General features: G+C 38.8%; 1 protein-coding gene across 1 annotated transcript in view; it reads right to left on the reverse strand.

The window, feature by feature from the left end:
- Positions 1-12,118: 12,118 nt before the first annotated feature.
- The window catches only part of PTH2R (parathyroid hormone 2 receptor), an 83,281-nt gene continuing 70,754 nt past the window's right edge, over positions 12,119-24,645 (reverse strand). The window contains exons 10-13 of the mRNA XM_043910224.1: positions 19,532-19,626; positions 16,154-16,292; positions 14,607-14,648; positions 12,119-13,313 (exon numbers count right to left, since the gene is read on the reverse strand). Coding sequence (XP_043766159.1) covers positions 12,918-13,313; positions 14,607-14,648; positions 16,154-16,292; positions 19,532-19,626 — 672 coding nt within the window. The 3' untranslated portion in view covers positions 12,119-12,917. The remainder of the gene's footprint in view (positions 13,314-14,606; positions 14,649-16,153; positions 16,293-19,531; positions 19,627-24,645) is intronic.

Consider the following 24,645-nt stretch of genomic DNA (forward strand, 5'->3'; position numbering starts at 1 on the left):
AAGAACACAAATAACAAATGTTGGTGGGGATGTGGAGAAAAGGGAACCCTTGTGCACTGTTGGTGGGAATGCAAATTGGTGCAGCTACTGTGGAAAACAGTATGGAAGTTTCTTTAAAAACTAAGAAGAGAAATATTATATGACCTAGCAATCCCACTCTGTAGTGGAATATGGGGTAAGAATATAGCAAAACAAATGAAAACACTAATCTAAAAAGATACATCTACCACAGTGCTTACAGCAGCATTATTTATAATTGCCAAGATATGGAAGTAACCTAAGAGTCCAACAACAGATAAATGGATAAAGAAGATATGGTGTATGTATGTACATATATATATATATATAGAGAGAGAGAGAGAGAGAATGGAATATTACTCAGCCATGAAAAGGAATGAAATTTTGCCATTTGCAGCAACATGGATGAACTTGGCATTATGCTAAGTGAAATAAGTCCAACAGAGAAAGACACATACTGTATGCTATTGCTTATACATGGAATCTAAAAAAAATCAACAAACTAGTGAATATGACCAAAAAAAGCAGACTCACAGACAGAGGATTAGCTATGGTTACCAGTGAGGGGGGAGGGGCGATATAGGGATGGGGAATTAGGAGGTTAAAAACTATTGGATGTAAGATAGGCTCAAGGATGTATTATAAATGCAACATGGGAAATATAATCAATATTTTGTAATAACTGTAAATGGAAAGTAACCTTTAAAATTGTATAAAAATTTTTAAGAATTTAATTCACCTTTAATAAAATAGGTACATTTTATTTTTAAAAAATATCTTTTTTAAAGTGGGGTCACTGGGAAGTTTAGCATTAAAAATATGAATTTTCACTGTTACTTTTCTAATAATGTCTGCTTTTGTTTATTTTAATATGAAGACAAATGCATTTAAATAAAATGATGTTACAATCATAATGGTATACTTTAGGGAAAATAAAAATTTGAACATAAGGAAAATAGACTATAGTAGCTCATTAATAGTGGGGGAGATTTAAACTTACGTGCAAAGCAACAATAGAGACACAGATGTAGAGAACAAACTTATGAATACCAAGAGGCAAAGGGAAGTAGGATGAATTGGGAGATCAGGGTTGACATATATACACTTGTTGTTTAGTTGCTAAGTCACATCCAACTCTTTGTGACCCCATGGACTATAGGCTGCCAGTCTCCTCTGTCCATGGGATTTTCCAGGAAAGAATAAACTGGAGTGGGTTGCCATTCCCTTCTCCAATATATACACTACTACGTGTAAAATAGATAACTGTGTGTGTGGGCTTAGTTGCTCAGTCACGTCCAGCTCTTTGCAATTCCATGGATTGTAGCCCACCAGGCTCCTCTGTCCATGGGATTCTCCAGGCAAGAATACTGGAGTGGGTTGCCATGCCCTCCTCCAGGGTATCTTCCTAACCCAGGGATTGAACCCAGGTTTCCCATATTGCAGGCAGATTCTTTACTGTCTGAGTCACCAGGGAAACCCAAAATAGAAAACTAGTGAGAACCTGCTGTATAGCACAGGGAACTCTGCTCAGTACTCTGCGGTGACCTAAATGGGAAGGAAATCAAAAAAAGGGATGAAGGTATATGTATGGCTGATTCACTTTGTTGGACAGCAGACCATTGTAAAGCAACTAGGCTGTTTGTTAAGTCATGTCCGACGCTTTGCAACCCAATGGACTGTAACCCAAAAGGCTCCTCTGTCCATGGGATTTTCCAGGCAAGAATACTAGGGCGGGTTGTCATTTCTTTCTCCAGGAGATCTTCCTGACCCAGGGATCAAATCTCATCTCATGCATCTCCTGCTTGTCAGGCATATTCTTTACAACTGAGCCACCTGGGAACCTCAAAGCAACTGTAGTCCAATAAAAATTAATTTACAAAAAGCAATGGGCAGGTTCAAACCACTGAATTCTTCCCTCATCCTATTAGAATATGTCCCTATCCAAGCAAACCACAAGAAGAAGCATATGATTTTAGAGTCTTAGACCACACAGCTGAAGTGGTAGGGTATACGTGGGTCATGCTATGAAACAGCATATTTTTGTTTATCATTCTGCTTTTTTCTAAATTTACACACATTTTTAATGTATACACAAATTCAGTAGCTATCCAACTTTAGTTCATGTTCCATGATTTACATGATTCATTATATGCTGTATTTCATGCTTAATCACCTTTTGGAGAGTTACGTATTATTTCTTTCTTTTGAACATCACTATTTTTCATTGTGATGTGCCTGTTTGTGATATGCCTTTCATTCTCTTATGTTTTCTACAAGAGAAAAAGAATAAAGGAGGTGGCATTTAAATTAAAAAGCTATTAACTATATCTACCTACACATATAAAATTCATAGTCCTATATCTATACACATATTGCTATTTGATGGCATTTTCTTAGAAACTTAAGGAAAATTAAATAATACAGGTGGAAAGTAAGGTGACGCTAATTAAATTTATATTCATTTTCCCACTAGGACCATAGTGTGAAATACCTGTCTTAGCATTCTGAATGACTGCCTGAAGTAAAACTTAGTATGTCTAAGCTTTCAAACTTTTCAATATTTGAAACTGTCACGATTCCTCATCATTTTGCCTTCAAATATTATTTTTTTCATAGTTACAAAATTATGCCCACTGAATAGCCCAATGTCATCCTTGCTTCAGTGTTTTCTGTAATATAACTATTGATAAATATTTACCAATGAAAATGATCTTATTTGCCTTTGTCATTTCTTTTCTAGTATTCTGTTTATTATTAATATGTGAAGCATCTTCTCGATGATAAAAATTGCTTCTACTCCTGAGCCTCCTAATTTAGATGGCAGAATTTTGTCTGTGCAACCTTCTCTAGTCATTTCTCATCACCTATCTGCCAATCTGGCTTTAATAAAATTTATAGGAATCCTTAAATGCATATAATCTTCATCAACATCATTAAAATAGTCTTAGAGTCTGTACAGAATTCCTGAATTTATTGTTATAAACAAGGCAGTCTTAAGATATACTACAAGAAGTTGCATTAACAAGCATGCATGTGGTAAGACAAGAGTAAATTATATACCAAATTTGAGGACATTTATGCACTTACTAGCACATAAAGTTTTACTTTAGAAAACTGCTTACAGCCCAGAAAGTAGGGTGCTCAGAGGCAAGGATGTTTAAGCCTGACACAGTAACATGAAAGGTGAGATGGGATGGGACACAGGGTAGGAAAACAGTGCATGGTTCAACCGGTGATGAATGTGGGGACTGGAGGTAGACTTCAAACTCAGGACACTGAGATGTCAAAGCAGAACTGGGAGAGTGCGTGAGAGTCTAGAATTTGTGGGTGACAAGAACTCTCAAAAACTGTGAGAGCCTCTGGAATAGGAAGTCTGAGTTTTTCACCCCTTTGTTTGCTGTATCTATCATAGAGCCTGGCACATAAATGACCTAAGTGTTAGGTGAATGACCAGTATGTGAATGAAGTGGAAATCCATGTGAGTTAAAATAAGGAGTAGGATTTTTTTCTCGGGGGAGGTACACTAAGTTTTCCTTTCTTGCTCATTATCTTCAAATAATATTGATTTTCATTATATTTTTAGAATATTCAAAACTCTTCTCTGCTGAAGAATTTGCTCTTGCTGGGCCATCTTCCTCAAAAACATTTCCGCAGCAGTCTTTTCGGTCTCAACTCAGAAGCCACATCCTCAGAAAAAGGGCTTCCCTGACCTACTGTATCTTAAGCATCTCCCCCAATATAACTCTGTCTTTTCACTCTTAATTTTCTTCATAGCAGCTAATGTAATCTGAAATTATCTCATCTATGAAAGACTTCATTTGTTTACTATGTTCTTTTCCCAAAGAATATAATCATTTTGAGAACAAAAACCTTGTCTATCCTGTTCATTGCTTTAATCTCATTTCCTTGAACACAACGTGAAATATTTTTTGAATGAATAAACTTTTGAATAAAGTATGACTTTTTCTATCAATATTCTTTGGACTGAAAAGGTAGAAAAACCTCAAGTGGAAAAAAATTAAATGTATTGGTTTCATCATTAAAGAGCTTATATATGAGTTGAAGAGATTCTTACCACAAAACAAGATCATCAGGATGCATGCATCAGCTTTGTCTCTTTGGGGACAGCTACATTGCCAAGTTCTGTGTAATGGCAGCTTTAGTAAGCAAATGAGTTGCTTTTCCCCAAGAGCCCAACCTATTTCTTCTTGGTCATGCCCTTGTCATCAACCTGATTACCTGCCAGAAGAAAGAAGCTGCTTAATCAAAACCTTACAGATGACTCCTGGGAGTCACAAGAGGTATTAATCCCACCCAAGTCACCTGCCTGAGAATGGGGAAGGGTAGATTTCCCAGAGGAAATTTGAAATATTATTTCAATTTTATAATATAAATTCTGATTATGTTATTATCAAAATGAAAGAGAACAGATACTGGGCAGTGAACACAAAATACTCTTCACAATATCTTTCTTTGAATCCCTTAATTGCCACCCATCATAGCTAGATTCAAACCTGTCATTTTATTTGAGTGTTATTTAGATTTACACAATGCTGCTATTTCTGATCAGAATCAGGAAAACAAAAAGGAGTGTTGAGTCTATGTTACTTAATATTGTTTTTATTGTTCATGAATATTTCTATAGCTCCTGCATGCTTACTCACTCAGTAGTGTCTGATTCTTTGCGACCCTTTGGACTGTAGCCAACCAGGCTCCTCTGTCTCTTGGGATTTTTCAGGCAAGAACACAGGAGTGGGTTGCCATTTCCTCCTCCAGGGGATCTTCCCAACCTAGGGATCAAATCTGTTTCTCTTGTGTTTCCTGCCTTGCAGGCACATTCTTAACCAACTGAGCCATTGTGCTGACTACCACTCTGCCCTAACACCTCTGCAGGGAGGGAGATCAAGATCACCATCCCCAATGAGGCTCATTCCACCCTTTATCAGTCTTAAATTACTGGACCACAACTCTTTCCTTTGAGCTGAGACCAGATAATACTTACCAAAGTCTCAGTGGTACAGCCTGCAAAGCTCTGGAGAAATGGTGGCCAGTGCCATGGCAGGCAGTGATTTCTCTGCCTCGGAGGAAATTTCCTCTTTATTTCTTCTCCCATCCTCAGACTAGCTTACTTAAAGGGCTCTCAAGTTCAGAATGCCCAACACTGAACAAACCCGCTTTCCTGAGTAGTACGTCTGCCTGCCTTCTACACTCCAGATATGGTACAGGTTCCCCCCTCACTATCCAAAAGTAGAATGTTTTTATAAGCCAAAGTGGTGTAAAACAAGGAAGCATGTTCCCCAGGACATATCTTTCTAAGGGATGCACGAAACAAATTGCAATAAAACACAGATGCTCGCATGCAGCTCAAAGCTGGCAACTTGATGCTGAGATGCTGAGCGCAATTCCCTGGGAAGTAGCGTGACGGTCCCACTCTCGCTGCTCAAGGTATATGCTGCCTCTGGCTACAAAACAAAGCCTGAATGCTATTTTTGCTTATCGCCTTTTTTCATAAAAGTGAAAATTCTCTTCACATTTCTTTAATTAATACTAGATATATTTATGGGCTTTCTGGGTGGCTCAGCTGGTAAAGAATGCACCTGCGATGCAGGAGAACCTGGTTCGATTCCTGGGTCGGGAAGATCCCCTAGAGAAGGGATAGGCTACCCATCCCGGTATTCTTGGGCTTCCCTGGTGTCTCAGATGGTAAAGAATCTGCCTACAATGCAGGAGACCTGGGTTTGATCCCTGGGTTGGGAAGATCCCCTGGAGAAGGGAACAGCTACCCACTCCAGTATTCTTGCCTGGAGAATCCCCATAAACAGAGGAGCCTGACAGAAAGAGTCAGAGAGGACCGAGTGACGAAGCACAGCACAGATATATATATATACGAGCCAAAGGATCCTGGTGTGTGATTTTTGTTATATGTCAACTTATATTTAAAAATTTAATGGAAATTAGACTATGGTGTTTATACTGATCTCTTACATTTATTCCTAACTTGCTAACACAAGAATTTTTTAAAGACTTTTCTTTCCAAATGGTTTTGTATTTATAGAAACGTTGCAAAAATAAGTACAGAGTTCCAGTACACACCTCACCTCACACTGGGTTTCCCTCTTTGTTAACACTTTATATTACCATTGTACACTTGTCAAACCTCAGGCACTAACACTGGCACATTTACTAGTAACAAAACTCCAGACTTTGTTTGGATTTTACCAGTTTTGACATTAATCTCTTCTTTCTGTTCCATGATCCTGTTCAGGGTTGACACCTTGCATTTAGTTGCCCTGTCTCTCTGTCCCCGCTGATCATGACAGTTTCCTTGGTCTGTTCTCTTTTCCTGACCTTGACAGTCTTGAGAAGCACTAGCCAAATATGCTGTAAAATATCCCCAACCGAGGTTTGTCTGTTCTCTCATGACTAAATTGAGGCAAAATGAAAATTTTCAGGGAAATAGCACTTCTTTAAGGAGTCCTATTTTAAGGAGTCCTTTTCTTAGTGTGTGAAAATAGCCTGTGAAAATTTTCTTGGTTTATTCTGCCCATAGTCAGATCCCAAAACAAGATCCAGCAAGATTAAATCATACATTGCCATTTTTTATTTTAAAGAATTGTTGAAGCATTCTTTTCACATTACACTGGTTTTGAAAACATTAGATGTTCTGGTTGCCAGTTGGGATGGAATTGGGGGTGCCTCCATGGCCCCTCAATTAAGCTGAATTGGGGGTGCCTGACTCTTGCCTGCTCAGGTTGGCATTTTTCTGAGGCACTGATCTCTGTTGCCAGGCTCTGAGGAGGTCAAAGTCAGACTTTGGAAAAGCCCTTGGTCATTAGGAATCTGCTGTATATGCTAAAATGGTGAAAAGAAAATGTTACACAAACTCAGAGCTTCATTTATGAAATGTTTTCCTATTTAGCAATTTTAATCATTAACTAAATGAGCCACATAAGCTCCCCAAATGAAATGTGGTTTAAGGGTCTAAGTTGGGGGTTGAATTTAAATACTAACATCATTAAATTAAGAGTAGGTGAGAGAGAAGGACGTTTACCATTTTGCTTGGCTCTGTACCAATTATAGATACTTCCATTGCTCTGAGTGACTTTTCAGTTCAGTTCAGTTCAGTCGAACAGTCTCGTCCAACTCTTTGTGACCCCACTGACTGCATTACACCAGGCTTCCCTGTCCATTACCAACTCCTGCAGCTTACTCGAATTCATGTCCATCGAGTCGGTGATGCCATCCAACCATCTCATCTTCTGTTGCCCTCTTCTCCTCCTGCCCTCAATCTTTCCCAGCATCGGGGTCTTTTCCAATGAGTCAGCTCTTCGCATCAGGTGGCCAAAGTATTGAAGTTTCAGCTTCAACATCAGTCCTTCCAATGAACACCCAGAAGCAATCTCCTTTAGGATGGACAACTTGGATCTCCTTGCAGTCCAAGGGACTCTCAAGAGTCTTCTCCAACACCACAGTTCAAAAGCATCATTTCTTCAGTGCTCAGCTTTCTTTATAGTCCAACTCTCACATCCATACATGACTACTGGAAAAGCCATGGCTTTGACTAAACAGACCTTTGTTAGCAAAGTAATTTTTTAATATGCTGTCTATTTTTAATATGCTATTTTTTAATATTTTAAACTATTTTTTAATATGCTGCCTAGGTTGGTCATAACTTTCCTTCCAAGAAGTAAGCGTCTTTTAATTTCATGGCTGCAGTCATCATCTTCAGTGATTTTGGAGCCCAAAAAAATAAAGTCTCTCACTGTTTCCATTGTTTCACTGTCTATTTGCCCTGAAATGATGGGACCAGATGCCATGATCTTAGTTTTCTGAATGTTGAGTTTTAAGCCAAATTTTTCACTCTCCTCTTTCACTTTCATTAAGAGGCTCTTCAATGTTTCTTTGCTTTCTGCCATAAGGGTGGTATCATCTCCATATCTGACATTATTGACATTTCTCCTGGCAATCTTGATTCCAGTTTGTGCTTCATCCAGCCCAGCATTTCTCATGATGTACTCTGCATATAAGTTAAATAAGCAGGGTGACAATATACAGCCTTGACATACTCCTTTCCCAATTTGGAACCAGTCTGTTGTTCCATGTCCAGTTCTAACTGTTACTTCTTGACCTGCATACAGATTTCTCAAGAGGCAGGTAAGGCGATCCGGTATACCCATCTCTTTAAGAATTTTCCACAGTTTATTGTGATCCACAGAGGCTTTGAAGTAGTCAATAAAGCAGAAGTAGATGTTTTTCTGGCACTCTCTTGCTTTTTTGATGACCCAGCAGATGTTGGCAATTTGATCTCTGGTTCCTCTGCCTTTTCTAAATCTAGCTTGAACATCTGGAAGTTCATGGTTCATGTCCTGTTGAAGCGTAGTTGGAGAATTTTGAGCATTACTTTGCTAGCGTGTGAGATGAGTGCAATTGTGTGGTAGTTTGAACATTCTTTGGCATTGCCTTTCTTTGGGATTGGAAGGAAAACTGACCTTTTCCAGTCTTGTGGCCACTGCTGAGTTTTCCAAATTTGTTGGCATATTGAGTACAGCACTTTAATAGCATCATCTTTTAGAATTTGAAATAGTTCAACTGGAATTCCATCACCTCCACTAGCTTTGTTCGTAGTGATGCTTCCTAAGGCCCACTTGACTTCACATTACAGCATGTCTGGCTCTAGGTGAGTGATCACACCATTGTGATTATCTGGGTCATGAAGATCTTTTTTGTACAGTTCTTCTGTGTATTCTTGCCACCTCTTCTTAATATCTTCTGCTTCTGTTAGGTCCATACCATTTCTGTCCTTTATTGAGCCCATCTTTGCATGAAATGTTCCCTTGGTATCTCTAATTTTCTTGAAGAGATCGCTAGTCTTTCCCATTCTATTGTTTTCCTCTATTTCTTTGCACTGATCACTGAGGAAGGCTTTCTTATCTCTCCTGGCTATTCTTTGGAACTCTGCATTCAAATGGACATATCTTTCTTTTTCTCCTTTGCCTTTTGTGTCTTTTCTTTTCTCAGCTATTCTAAGGCCTCCTCAGACAACCATTTTATCAGTGAAAAAATGAAAACCCCACATAAAAGTTATCTTTGAGTGCCGTAAAGATGAGTAATCTAAAGACAAAGTTTTTCAAAGCCATTTCTGCAACAAGAGATAGGCAAATTTTCCAGTCTCCTAAGGCAGCCTAAGAACAGGATTTAGAGATTATCAAGACATTTTACCTGTATACACAGAATAACAACACTTATATAACGGCTTGGAAATCTATGTGTCAAATAGAAAAGTAATGTTCCCTATGTTTAAAAATACTTTGTTCAGAAATGAAATACATCATGGGATGCAGATTCTCCTCTACATATTTACTGAAACTACGTTACCTCTAATAGATGTAAGTCATTGATGTTGCACTTAATACTTTATAATAATACTACTTTATAAAAAGAGCACCTATTATTTCTCCAGGATTGAAGAATTTGAAAGAAAACACAATTTGCAGACTTCCTCTGTTAGAAAACTGTGATTTCATTTGTAAAATAAGTAACTAAGAACCAGATCATATGAAAAGATTGGTGCACTACATGTTAACTGGTAAAGAATGACCAGATTCCTTAGGAGTCAATGCTTTTAAAGAAACTCATCCACATTTCTGCCTTTAATTTTATGATCTTTTCTTTTTTTATCCCCCCTTACTATTCATAATGAAAACATGACCACATTTACTATACATCAAATAAAAATGTTAACAAAATACTCCTTTACCTACCAACTGTCAGTAAGGTATATGTACATTCTTAAAAAAAAAAAAAACACAACGGGATTTAGATCTTTATAAACTTGAGTTAGATATCTTGGGTGAAATTTTAAAAAGAGCATAAACTGAAAAGTTATTTTTCATTTTGATAGTCATGATACACTGGTTAATAAAAATGTTTGGGGCTTCCCTGGTGGCTCAGTAGTAGAGAATCCACCTGCCAATGCAGAAGACATTGGTTTGATCCCTGGTCCAAGAATATCCCACATGCCTTGGAGCAACTAAGCCCGTGAGCCACAACTATTGAGCCTGTGCTCTAGAGAACTACAACTACTACTGAAGCCCAAGCACCCTGGAGTCCATGCTCTGCAACAAGAGAAGCCCCCACAATAAGAAGCCCATGGACCACAACTAGAGAGTAGCCCCTGCTCTTCACAACTAGAGAAAAGCCCATGCAGCAATGAAGACCCAGCACAGCCAAAATTAAATTAAATAAGTAAATAATTTTTTAATGCTTTTATCAAAAACTATTGTCATGCTATTATTTCTTTTTTACTTGTCCTTGATTATTGGTAATTCTACCATTAAAATAGTTGGAACTATTAATAATTACTTTTTATTTCCTCATTGACTTGGCATACCACTAGGCTCTTGATAAAGAAAATTTAAAAGTGTCACATGGGTGAGAGAATAATCAGGAATTTTAGAGTTAAACCCAGTTCAGGGTTCAAATCTTGGCTCAGCCACTGTAATTTCGAGCAAACTGTTTTATTTCTGATTATCACAACATTTTTGAGATGGTGATAACTGCATCACAGTGTGTAATGAAGACTATATGATAAAATATACTGAAAATACTGAGCTTAGTACCTAAAACAAAGCCAGTGTATATATATAATTCTTTGTATATGTTATTTCTAAACTGTCCATCCATTCAGAATTGAACTTCCTGGGGGGAAATTGCTTCTCTATTTGTCTCAGGGAAAGGGTTCAAGAGTGGAGGACACAGACAGAACAGGCCTAAAGAGAGAAAAAGACTGAAATCCAACTCATGGACCAAAATACGTAATAACTAGAAATGATGAGAATGTCTTTTAATAAACTCAACTGTATAAATATTTATAATTATAAAAATAACTGCTGGTAAGAAAGTGAGTTCTAATGACTATATGACCCAAGAAAATCTACAGATTCAATGCAATCCGTATCAAATTACCAATAGTATTTTTCACAGAACAGGAACAGAAAAACTTTAAATTTGTATAGAGACACAAAAGACCCCAAATAGACAAAACAATCTTGAGAAAGAACAGAACTGGAGGAATCATAATCCCTGACTTCAGACTATACTACAAAGCTACAATAATCAAAACAGTATAGAACTCATACAAAAACAGACACATAGATCAATGGAATATGATAGTAATCCAAGAAATAAACCCACATACTTATGGTTAGTTAATCCATGACAAGACAAGAATGTACAATGGAGAAAAGACAGTCTCTTTAATAAGTGGTGCTGGGAAGACGGGACAGCTACACATAAAAGAATGAAACCAGAACATTCTCTAACACTATTACACAAAATAAACTCAAAATGGATTAAAGACTTAGTGTGAATCCAGATAATATTAAACTCCTAGAGGAAGGCATAGGCAGGACACTCTGACAAAAATCACAACAATTTTTTTTCTCTTGATATTTCTCCTAGAGCAGTAGAAACAAAAACAAACAAATTGGACCTGATCAAACATGAAAGTTTTGCACAGCACAGACAACCATAGCAAAAAGACAACCTACAGAATGGGGAAAAATATTTGTGAAGGATTTGACCAGCGAGGGATTAATTTCCAAAATATAGCTCAGACAGCTCAGTATCAGAAAATAAATAATCAGTCAAAAAGGGGGGGGGGGCAGAGGACCTAAACAGACATTTCCCCAAAGAAGATATGCAGGTGGTCAACAGGGACAGAAAAAGATGCTTAAAGTCAGTAGATCTGGGTCTGAAACCATGTTCTCTCAATCACTAGTTGTGTGACTTTGGGCAAGTCAATCTACCTCCATGAGTCACAGTCATTTGTAAAAAGGAGACAGCAATAAGGCTTACTCCATAAACTTTGTGGTGAGGGTTAAACAAGTTAATGTGTGTAAAAACCTAGCAGGATATGTGTACCCAACATGCACACAATAAATATTTCACTGCTACAATATACTGACTTGTCAAGCTCAGCGAAGTTCTGGGCTACATGCTGATCTCTGTAGATCTGAAGAAGGGACATTTGATTCCTAGAAACAAAGTTAGATGCTAAGAGAACATTTTAAAAAGTGACTCAAAATGTATTTTTAAAACAAACTTTAATTTATCCCACATGCCATTTGGAATACAGTAATAGAACAAAGAAAAAATAATAAATTCAGTGTGACCATCACTATAAATGATTACAAACAAAATCTGTTTGCATACATAAGCTCACTGACCAAGAAAACCTTGTGTTAAGGTTTACAAGAGAGTGAAGACTTGAGATTTGGCTGGTCACAGAGGGGACATTCAAAAAGAGGAATATGTGCAATATTCTTTTTTGACTAATTTCCCTTTTTCCTAGAATGAAACAAGTTTCTCACACATTTATTATTTTAACAAAATCCAGACATCTTCTAGTGTGTACTTGTTCTGCGATCTTTAATCTTTCAATGTACATTTTTAGACCCTAATTGTTCCTATGCACAGACAAAATGAATGGAATGATAGAAGTCCCTTAAAGTGGAAAAAAGAATACTGATTTGTTTAAAGGAAAATGTCACATACCAAATGATCTCTATCATATTTAGAGTGATATTTACAAGAGAAAACTAGAACCAAGCAACTGAAATGTTTCTCTACCCAAAAGGAGCAGAAAAATGAACATCACAGAGCAAGTACTGCACATTAATTCAGAAAAGAATTTGATGCCAAAATAAAGTAATAAAATGCTCCACTGACTTGCTCCTTTTGTGGCTTTAGTATTTACAGGAGCCAATTCATGGAGCCTGAAAATGGGCTGTGAACACTGGAGCCCTGACCGCTCAGCTCTGGGGCTAAGCAGCGGGATGCAGGCCAAGTTCCTCTGACACAACCAGAGGAACCAGCTCTTCAAAGCCACAGATATGGATTCACAGATCATCCTCGGTTTTTCCTTTTCTTCCTTCCAGGCCTGTATTAAATTCTAATGGTCTGGAAGACTCCATTAGAATCTCATCTCCCTGCCTCCCGCCACTTTCCTTGGACTCTTCATGGAGACCAAGTTGTGGTAGGCAGTCCTGCTCCGAGTTACTCCAGACGTAGCCAGGTAAAGTCACATGGCTGTCGGGCTGTCGGCTGGCCTTCTTGGAGGCTTTGCCTGAGATGAGCACCATGCGCGTGCTGGCCGCCATCTGCGACTGGCTGCTGGTGCTGTGCGTCAACGTGGTGAGTACGGAGCCGTATCTGTGGCCGCCGCACGGGGGCGTCCTTTTCCAGTCCACGGAGAGACTCCACCGACTCCACAACTTCTTCACCTCAGACTGAACCTAAACACCACAAGGACCATTTCATGCATCAAAAACCTTCAGAGGCCCTGCAGCCTTATTGGATGGATGTGTGCCCTGACTTCACTGATAGTAATAATCACTAAATTTCCACTGTGTACCAGGGACTTTATATATACAGTTGACACTTCAACAATGCAGGGATTAGGGGTGCCCACCACCTGCAGCTGAAAAATCCCCTGTGAATTCTCAGTTAGCCTATATCTGGAGTTTCACATGGGTGGAGTCAACCAACCCAAGATGGTGTGGTACGGTAGTGCATATATAGTGAAAATGTGTAAGTAGACCTATGCAGTTCAAACCTGTGTTGTTCAAGAGTCAACTGTGTATTCTCTCTCAATCTCTTCCTGAGAGGTGTTATTACTGGAGATGAGCAAACAGGCTTAGAGAGAGGCAAAAGGATTTGTCCAAGGTTAGTGCTTTAATAGAAGTTGAAATACAGCCACTATAAATGTGTGACTCATGGGAAAGGAAAAAGAGGGGTCTGGGTTGGAGGAGAAATGTGGATACACAGTGCCTGCTGAGGCTGTGGAAGGGCATGGACGCTGCTCATCTGTAAATGGAACTGTAACCCTATCGCTCTGCACAAGCATACTGAAGGAGAGGAACGGGAAGAGGACTGGACTATGAAAAGTGGGCACTGCAAGGGCATTCTTAGCAGGGTAGGGCTCTCATTTCCATTCTTGCTGCTGAAAATTCAGTTCTGCTACTGCAACTTTCCAGAAGGGAGCTTTTTGAAAGTTCCATGGGAAGCAGTGGAAACCTGATAAGCTGATGTCACCTAGAAGATTAGCACCATTCTTTCTCTCCAGGCAACTTGTAAATGAACTGAAATTATCCCATCACCATCTGGTAGTTTAAAAAATGTCACAATGTTCTAATGGGTTATTCCCAGAGAGTTATATTTGATTTTCTTATAGAACTTGAAATTAAATGTAAGTTGAAGCACTGACTGGAATATGATGTTCACTGTCCTTCCAAGTATCAATTTGCATTCTAACAAATTGGGTTTCTGACATCAAGGTTTGCAACTGAATTGACATTGAAAAGTGCTGGAAGAGGAAGACCTTGGCTTATTTACATCAATTCTTGCTTTCTCAAAATAATTTATGATGAAAATATATCCTTTCTCCCTGCCCATTCTTTCCTGTAAGCCCTGGGGATTCTTTTTTTTTTTTAAGCCCTGGGGATTCTAAAGAGATTCAGGTCATATTGTGATAGCCATTTATACTCAGAGTTAGACCTACAGGGGGTCTGGGGTTCCTTCAAACTTACCTCTCCATTGCAATAGCAGTAGATGATAGACACAAAGAAACCCTGGAGGAGAAAATAGAATGTTTTAATTAATTAATTTTAATTATGAAGATCATAGCACTAAAGCATCTTGTGTCAAAATGCATATGTTGAAAAACAGCTTTTTTAAAATGATTCCTCCAGAAAATTATACAAGTTATTCTCTCCTAATATTTCCAAATCCTTAAATATATATGAAATTTGTCTGAGATCTTTCCTTGGTGTCAAATTAACCAAATAAATAAATAAAATACTCCAGGATACATGAATAACTGATTTTTATCATGTTAATTTCATGTTTGCCACTCAGAATCACAGAACATGCACTAGCTGGTAAGTGAAATTTATACACTGTGAATGTTGGCAACTATAGGCATAGGGTATATTATAGTGAAAACACAAACTTTTTTTTCCCATTCATTCAAAAATATTTGTTGACTTTACACACTGTGAAATGCTCAGTTTTACAGAGATAAACAATTTAATCAAAATAGATAAGGTCCCTGTTCTCCTTACAGCTTATATTCTGGAAGAGAATACAGATGAATAAAATATAAACAAATAGCCACAGGAGAAAATCATAAAATGATGAGATAAAGACTATTCAGGCAAAACAAGTGGTGTTGGAAGAGAAGAGTGGAGAAGATCTATCAGAGGGGGAGCTCGATGAAGACCTCTCTGAGAGGGTGACATTTAAGCTGATTTGAGTGAGAAGAAGCCAGGCCATATGAATATTAGAGGGAAGAGCATTCCAGGCAGAGAAAACAGCAAGTACAAGCCCCTGAGGCAGAAGTGAACCTGAGGAACAGAAACCGTGGATGAGCTAGTGTGGCTCAGACTTAGTGGGCAGCGGGGAACATGGTGTGAGGTGAGGTCACAGCCAGGCAGGATCCCTGCAACGTAGGGCTGTGCACACAAGGTAACACTGTTTGGATTTCATTCTGACTGCAATGCGAAGCCTCTGGATATGTCCAGCTGATAAGTGACATGGTCAGATTTATCTTTAAGAGTCTTCAGACTATTCTATGAAGACTAGCTTGAAGGCAGGAGGTGGCAGCAAATGAGTAGCAGGAAGAAGAGTTAGGAGACGTGTGTAGTCCGTATGAGGGATGATGCTATCGTGTTTTCTACTGAGATCAACTGTATGGAAGCAACCTCTTCCTCTTTCTTGTCTCCCCTTCCCTTTTTCCCTCTCGCCTGCCTATCCTGTCTTTTGTTTCATTGACTTTCCATACACACACACAGATTCCTGCTCCAAAGGTGTCACATATGTTACAGCAATATGCTTTCCTGTCTCACAGCCCATGCTCCTGCTGCGGTAAGGGGTTAACCTGACCTCCGCAGGGTAGAAAAGCACAGGTGCCAGAACATAGCCCCTTTCCTGGCCCCTGGGAGATGGGTGGGTCACCACCCAGAGAAGAGTCAAAGACATGAGCTTGCAATTTGGTAGCGTCGGAGGGGGTTGGAGGAGTGGGGGGTGGAGAGGAGGGCAAAATATAGGAATCACATTACTAGATGGCACTCTCTACCTGAAAGGAGTTGAAAAAGAGCTCACAGTGCATCCGAATCTCCCACCCCAGCCCCGCAAAGGAATGCGGCAGACACACGAACACGATGTAATGTACACCAAAGACCATCACCAGCACCAGTGTGGATTTGGCGAGTTTCCTGGAAGAGAACGGCAAGTCTTTTAATTAGTCAGTATAGAGTGCCCTTCGGTAGGCATTGGAGAAGGAAATGGCAACCCACTCCAGCATTCTGGCCTGGAGAATTCCATGGGCTGGATAGTCCATGTGGTCGCAGAGAGTTGGACACGACTGAGCGACTTCACATCTTCACTTTTCTGTAGACATGTGCGTGCTAAGTTGCTTCAGTCATGTCCAACTCTTGGAGACTTTATGGGCTGTAGCCAGCCAGGCTCCTCTGTCCATGGGATTCTCCAGGAAAGAGTACTGGAGTGGGTTGCTATTTCCTCCTCCAGGGGATATTCCTGACCCAGGGATCAAACCCACATTTCCTGCATTGCAGGAGGATTCTTTACCACTGAGCACTGGGGAAGCCCTCTGTAGACACAGCTTTCTGGAAAAAATAAAGCTTAGCAGAGCTAACAGGGACAGATTTCCCCATCTTTGACCCACTACTTCTGCTAGTTTTTCCCTGCCTCCCTCTTCCTCCTGTCACTTCTGTTCTAAATCAGGCAGTTTATTCTCACTTCCGGTGATTACTATCCCCTGAAAGAAGTGAAAGTTGACCAGTCATGTCTGACTCTTTGCAACCCCATGGACTGTAGTCTGCCAGGTTCCTCTGTCCATGGAATTTTCCAGGCAAGAATACTGGAGTGGGTTGCCATTTCCTTCTTCAGAGGGTCTTCCTGACCCAGGGACTGAACCCGGTTCTCCTGCTTTGTAGGCAGATTTCTTTACCATCTGAGCCATCAGGGAAAACCACAATTATCCCCAAAATCTTTCTAATCTCATTTCTACTCTTTTTGCTTAAAGGACACTATTTTCATAAAATTGTAAAGTCGCTTTTTTTTTATGTCCTAAATCTTCAGCTTCAACATTTTAGATGTAAGAAGTGGCTCTTTCTCTAAGAAATATACCTCTTTCTCTAAGAATCATTTAAAACCCCAGTAATCTCAAAGTAAAGTCAATCCTAAAGGAAATCAGTCCTGAATATTCATTGGAAGGACTGATGCTGAAGCTGAAACTCCAATACATTGGCTACCTGTTGGGAAGAACTGACTCACTGGAAAAGACCCTGATGCTGGGAAAGATTGAAGGCAGGAGGGGAAGGGGACGACAGAGGATGAGATGGTTGGATGGCATCACTGACTCAATGGACATGAGTTTGAGTAAACTCCAGGAGTTGGTGATGGGCAGGGAGGCCTGGCGTGCTGCAATCCATGGGGTCGCAAAGAGTCGGACACAACTGAGCGACTGAACTAACTAAAAAAATCTCAAAGGATTGTAACCTTCTTCCTTCCCTCACTAGTCTTTCCTTCGGTGTTCTTCCTTCCTTTCTTTCGTCCTTCCTTCTTTCCTTTCTTTCTTTCCCTACTTATTTTTTCTTTTTGGAAGTAAGCTAGTTTCAAAGATAATCCACTCTTTGTTCTCACCAGAGTTTTTCAAGTCTCTTGGGCAACTTTCTACTGAAAGTATAATTTCACATCATTCAGAAATAAAGGAAATAGTAGCTTTTATTCAGAACTAGAGAAATAAGCAGCTTTCAAACACCAGTGCACTTTTTCATTTTATGAAGATTGAAAGGTTATTTACATTTTTCCATTTCTATCATCCTTTGACCTTTGTCTTCACCAACGGGATGTGAGATGAGACAAGCTATACTAGTAGAGCATGGACCCTTTACTGTAAATGCTTGGGCACAATTTATAGTACTACCTCTTGCACCATACTGAAAATAACTGGAGCTAGCAGCTGATCATTCGTTCATACTGTGCATCTATTCTAGACCTCGGTCCATCTGCACCTGTAGTCTTTTCTGCCTGACAGCAAATGCTTCCTACATGGTATGGGGGGAGGATTCCACAGAGGACTTAGAGAACGTTTGTGAGAGAAGATGGAAACGCTGGCTATGATTTCTTCCGTTCTGTGTCTGAGATAGCATTTCATGACAACATGAGGCAGAAAGAAATAGATTCTTGTTTGGGGATTGCAAAAACTAATCCACATGCTCCTGACTAGTGGGTGTATATGTTCAGTTGCCTAAAAGCCACTTCCAAAATGATTTAGAACCTCTGAAATGATCATTGGGAGAAACAGACATAGTCTTAAAATAGTTTGATAATGATTACAAATACTTAGGATATTCCTGGTGGCTCAGAAAGTAAAAAATCTGCCTGCAGTGTGGGAAACCCAAGTTTGGTCCCCGGGTCAGGAAGAACTCCTGGAGAAGGAAATGGCAACGCACTCCAGTACTCTTGCCTGAAGAATCCCATGGACAGAGTAGCCTGGTGGGTTACAGCCCAAGGGGTCACAAAAAGTCAGATACAACTGAGTGACTAACACTTTCATATTCATAAATACTTAATTTGTCCTTTTTTCCAACAAAGACTGAATAATAGACCTCCTCCAATCAGCATATTTGAAATTTCTTAAAAATCAATTATTTGGGAGGTACCAACTTGATGGGAAGGCTTCTCAGGTGGCACAGTGGTAAAGAATCTGCCTCCCAGTGTAGAAGAAGCAGGAAATGCAAGTTCAGTCCCTGGGTCAGGAAGATCCCCTAGAGAAGGATACAGCAACCCACTCCAGTATTCTTGCCTGAGAAAATCCCATGGACAGAGAAGCCTGATGGGCTACAGGCCATGGGGTCGCAAAGAGTCAGACATGACTGAGCACACAACAGACACAATTTGATGGGCAGACTGGAACCGATATAGCTAATATACTTTCTTGATTTTTGTTGTGTGTGTGTGCTCCATCGCTAAGCCCTGTCTGACTTTTTGTGACCTCCTGGACTGTAGCCCACCAGGCTCCTCTGTCCATGGGATTTCCCAGGCAAGAATATTGGAGTGGGTTGCCATTTCCCCCTTCAGGTGATCTTCTTGACCCAAGGAGAGAACCTGCATCTCCTGCTTGGCAGGTGGATTCTTTACCACTGAACCACCAGGTAAGCCCTGGTTACAAAGTTTATTGTAAAATCCCAATTGCTAAGAACATATTTTTAAAAATATACTTAGAATTTAAGCATAATGGGAAAGTTTGTTGTTATTTATATTTTTCTAAAATATATATATTTTTCTGATAAATAGCACAATTAAACCAAGCAAAAATACATGTTCACAATTTAGTCTCTTAGAGACATTTCAGATCAATTGATACCTGTCCTTTAGTCTAAATAGTAACCAAAATATTTTCTCTTATGGATGTCTGTCCTGGAATTACCTGTATTGTTTTCTCGTGTCATGCCCAACCACATTGGTCTCCCAGATTTTAGTAGCCAGAACTCTAACGGTATTCAGAAACAGGATAAAATTCAGCTGAAAAAGAAGATAATATTACAAAGAATTATAACTTAGTCTTCAAGTTGTTTCCAAAAATTTACATAAATTGAACTTCTTTGTATTCAAAGACTAAAAATGACTGATTTCTGTAAATGTGGATGAGGAAACCTCAGATAAGATATTAGAAAGATAGTGATTCTTATTTGCCCTCATGAAAACACAGAGAAAATTTCAGCAACACTAGAAATCAGAAATACCAGAGGATAACCTGCCAGAGTCCATGGGGGATTTCCAGGCCAAAGTTCAGATGAAGTTCTGTGGCAGACAGGTTAAAGGATAATAATTACTACATAAATGTAACTGACTGCCTTTTCGAAATGAATTACCTGTTTCTATATCTATTTTAGGGAGAATAATAGGGTTGCTTTGGGGATGCTGTCTCTTTTACGATGTATGAAAAGCACTGGGTGAAGTATATACAAGGTTAAGGGGGGGAAAAAAAGCCAGGTAAGATGCTGAATAAGATAAGAAAAGGTCCCAGTGTTGGCAATTAAATTGAGATATGAGCACCACCAGAGACAATCAAGTCCTGGCTTTAAAAAGGAGCAGGTAAAATAAATGAATAAATAAATAAATATTTTTTTAAATTAAATAAAAAGGAGGGAGTGAGGAAAAGATATTGGACATTTTATGTCCAAGGACCTCAAGGATTAGTGAACAGGTCCAAAATGAAGAAGAAGACAAGATATCCAGGTCAGGGTTCATAAAGAGGTGGAAGCCCAAACCCCTTGGGTCCCTTTATTCAAGGAGACATCCATAGTCCAGGAAGTACCAGTACTTAGGAATAATGGAAATGTGGGTTACCAAGAGTGGATTTGTGTTAATGCCAGAGTAACAGCTCAAAGGGAGGACCTGTCAACTCTGCATCCTGGGATAACTTATCCTGAAGAGTCTAGTCCTTTCTGGAATTTGGAGAATTTTGGTTATTGGGTGATTCATGTGCCCCATTACCCAATTGAGTTTATCATCTGCATCAGCCCTTAATCCCCACCACCATTTTTGCCATCCTACCACTGACTGCTCCATAGGCAACTCTCACCAGTTTCACAGTTTCCCACGAGAATTGGGGGTCTTGAGCCCCATATCCTAGAGAAAGGACAGAGCTGTGCTGTGAACTTGTGGAATACGGATGTCTTCAGGTTAATAAGAGCCACTAAGTATTGAACACTCTCTCTAGTTTAAATGGTCACATAAATATGAGACAGGCATATTTATTATGTATAAAGAAACTCTAGCTCAAGGAGGTTAGCTGATTTAACCTAGACTACCCAGCTATCAGCTGGAATTTGAACCAGATCTATATGAGTCTGTAATGTGGAATTCTTAACCATTATTTTTATTTTTTAATTAAATTGAATTTTTTAACTTACTGAGGTAACATTAGTTTATAACAATACATAAGTTTCATGTACACCACGTTATATTTCAATTTCGGTATATACTACAGCATGTTTAACACCAAAAGTCATTTTCCATCCTTCGCCTTTACCCATTTCGCCCTCCTCACCCCCCTCCTCTCTGGTAAACACTCTGTATCTAAGTGTTTGGTTTTATTTAGTTTGGTTTGCTCATTTACTTTGTTTGAGGGGGTGTTTTTTTTCTTTCTATATCCCACATATAAGTGAAATCATACAATATTTGTCTTTCTCTGTCTGACTTATTTTGGTTGGTGTAATATCCTCAAGGTCCATCTGTGTCACAAATGGCAAGATTTCACCTTTTATAGCTGAATCATATTCCACTCTGTGTGCCTGAGTGTGTGTATAGATAAATATATATATATAGATATCACGTCTTCTATGTCTATTTATCTATCAATGAGCACCTGGGCTGTTTCCATATCTTGACTATTGTGAAAAAATGCTGCTAGGACTATAGCGGTGCATATATCTTTTTGAATTAATGTCTTTGCATTCTTTGAGTAAATAGCCAGAAGTGGAAAAACTGGATTGTATATGATAGTGCTATTCTTAATTTTCTAAGGAATCTCAATACTGTTTCCATAGTAGTAGCTACACCAATTCACATTCTCCACGTTCTCTCCAACATTTCTTATTTCTCATTTTTATTTCTCATAATAGCCATTCTAATGGACATGGAATGATACCTCACTGTGGTTTTGATTTGCATTTCCCTAATAATTAGTGATATTGAACATCTTTTTGGTGCTTATTGGTCATCTGTATATCTATTCAGCTCCTCTACCCATTTGTTTTTTGTTGTTGTTTAGTTCTGTAAGTTCTTTATATGTGTTGGATATTAGTCCCATTATTAGAATAATGATATATGGTTTGTAAATATTTCCCCCATTTGGTAGGCTGTCCTCTGTGCTGCTGATAGCTTTCTTTGCTATGCAGAGGCTTTCTAATTTGATATAGTCCCATTTGTTTATTTTTGTTTTTGTTTCCCTTGCCTGAGGAGACAAACCCAGAAAGAAATTGCTAAGATCCATGCCAAAGAGCATACTGCTTATGTTTTCTCCTAGGAGTTTATGGTTTCAGGTCTTACACACAAGTCTAATCCACTCTGAGTTGATTTTTGGATATTGTGTGAGATAGTGGTCCATCTTCATTCTTTTGCAAATGGCAATCCAGTTTTCTCAACACCGTTTTTGAAAAGACTATACTTTCTCCATTGCATGGTCTTTGTTCCTTTGTTGTAAACTGATTGTCAATATATGCGTAGGTTTATTGCTGGTCTCTCAGTTCTGTTCCACTTCACTGTGTCTGATTTTCAGCCAATACTATTCTGTTGTGACTACGATAGCTGTGTAATAATTTTGAAATCAGGGAGAGTGATATTGCCAGCTTTGTTCTTTTCTCTCAGGATGTCTTTGGCTATTCAGGAAACTTTTGTGGCTCTATATAATATTTTTTAAATTTTTATGTTCTAGTTTTGTGTATAATGTCCTTGGGATTTTGATGGGGATTGCATTGAATATGTATATTGCTTTGGGTAATGTAGACATTTTCACAATATTATTTCTTCCAGTCCATCAGCACAGACTGTTTTTCCATTTCTTTGTGTAGTCTTCAATTTCTTTCACCCTCTCTTATAGTTTTCAGTGTAGATATTATTCACCTCCTTGGTTAAATTTGTTCCTAGGTATTTTATTCTTTTTGCTACAATTGTAAATGGGATTGCTTTCTTAGTTTTTCTTCTTACTAGTTCATTGTTAGTGTATAGAAATGCAATCGATTTAGTATATTGATTTTGTACCCTGAAACTGTACTGAACTTATTAGTTCTAACAGTTCTTTTATGGAATCATCAGGGGTTTTTATGTATAAAATCATGTCATCTGCAAATAGCATTAGTTTGACTTCTTCCTTTTTAATTTGGATGCTTTTTATTTCCATTTCTGGCCTAACTGCTCTAGCTAGGGCTTCCAATACTATGATGAATAACAGTGGTAAGTGTGGGCATCCTTGTCTTGCTCCTGATTTTAGAGGGATAGGTTCCAGTTTTTCATTGTTCAGTATGATGTTAGCTGTGATTATCATGTATGGTCTTTATTATGTTGAAGTATATTCTTTTGATATCCATTTTTTTAGTTTTTTTTATCATCAGTGGACATTGAATCTTGTCAATTACTTTTTAATGCATCTACTGAGATGGACAGGGAGGCCTGGAGTGCTGCAGTCCATGGGGTCACAAAGAGTTGGACACGACTGAGTGACTGAACTGAACTGAACTGAATTGAGATGATCACATGAATTTTATCTTTCATTTTTTTATTATGGTATGTCATGATAGATTTGCAGTCATTGAACCATCCCTGAATCCCTGGAATGAATATCACTTTATATAATGTATGCTCCTTTTAATATATTATTGTATTAAATTTGCTAATATTTTCTTGAGGGTATTTGCAATATTTTATTGGGCTTCATTTGTTCTTCTTTTCTAGTTCATTTAGGTGTAAAATTAGATTGTTAGGCTGTCTATTTGAGATTTTTCTTGTTTGAGATATGCCTGTATTGCTACAGACTTCCCTCTTTAGTACTACCTTTGCTGCATCACATGAATTTTGGTATGTTGTATTTTCATTTTCATTTATCTTAATTTTTGTTTCATTTCCACTTTGATTTCTTCTTTGTTGTTGTTGTTCAGTTGACTGGTCATGTCCAACTCTTTGTGACCCCATGGACAGCAGCACAGCAGGCTTCCCTGTCCATCACCAACTCCTGGAGCTTGCTCAAACTCACGTCCATCGAGTCAGTGATGCCATCCAACCATCTTGCCCTCTGTCATCCCCTTCTTCTCCCGCATTCAAGTTCCCCAGCATCAGTGTCTTTTCTAATGAGTCAGCTCTTTGCATCAGGTGGCCAAAGTATTGGAGCTTCAGCTTCAGCATCAGTCCTTCCAGTGAATATTCAGGATTGATTTCCTTTAGGATTGACAGATTGGATCTCCGTGCAGTCCAAGGGACTCTCAAGGGTCTTCTCCAACACTATAGTACAAAAGCATAAATTCTTTGGCTCTCAGCCTTCTTTACCTTCTTTATAGTCCAACTGTCATATCCATACATGGCCACTGGAAAAACCATAGCTTTGACTATATGAACCTTTGTAAGCAAAGTAGTGTGTCTGCTTTTCAATTATGCTGTCTAAGTTTGTCATAGTTTTTCTTCCAAGGAGCAAGTGTCTTTTAATTTCATGGCTCCAAGTCACTATCTGCAATAATTTTGGAGCCCAAGAAAATAAAGTCACTGTTTCCATTGTTTCCCTATTTGCCATGAAGTAATGGGACCAGATGCCATGATCTTCATTTTTTGAATGTTGAGTTTTAAGCCAGCCTTTTCACTCTCCTCTTTCACTTTCATCAAGAGGCTCTTTAGTTCCTCTTCACTTTCTGCCATAAGGGTGGTATCATCTGCATATATGATGTTATTGATATTTCTCCCAGCAATCTTGATTCCAGCTTGTGCTTTATTCAACCTGGCATTTTGCATGATGTACTCTGCATAGAAGTTAAATAAGCAGGGTGACAACAT

The sequence above is a fragment of the Cervus elaphus genome, chromosome 8, assembly GCF_910594005.1.
Source record: "Cervus elaphus chromosome 8, mCerEla1.1, whole genome shotgun sequence".
Taxonomy (NCBI): domain Eukaryota; kingdom Metazoa; phylum Chordata; class Mammalia; order Artiodactyla; family Cervidae; genus Cervus; species Cervus elaphus.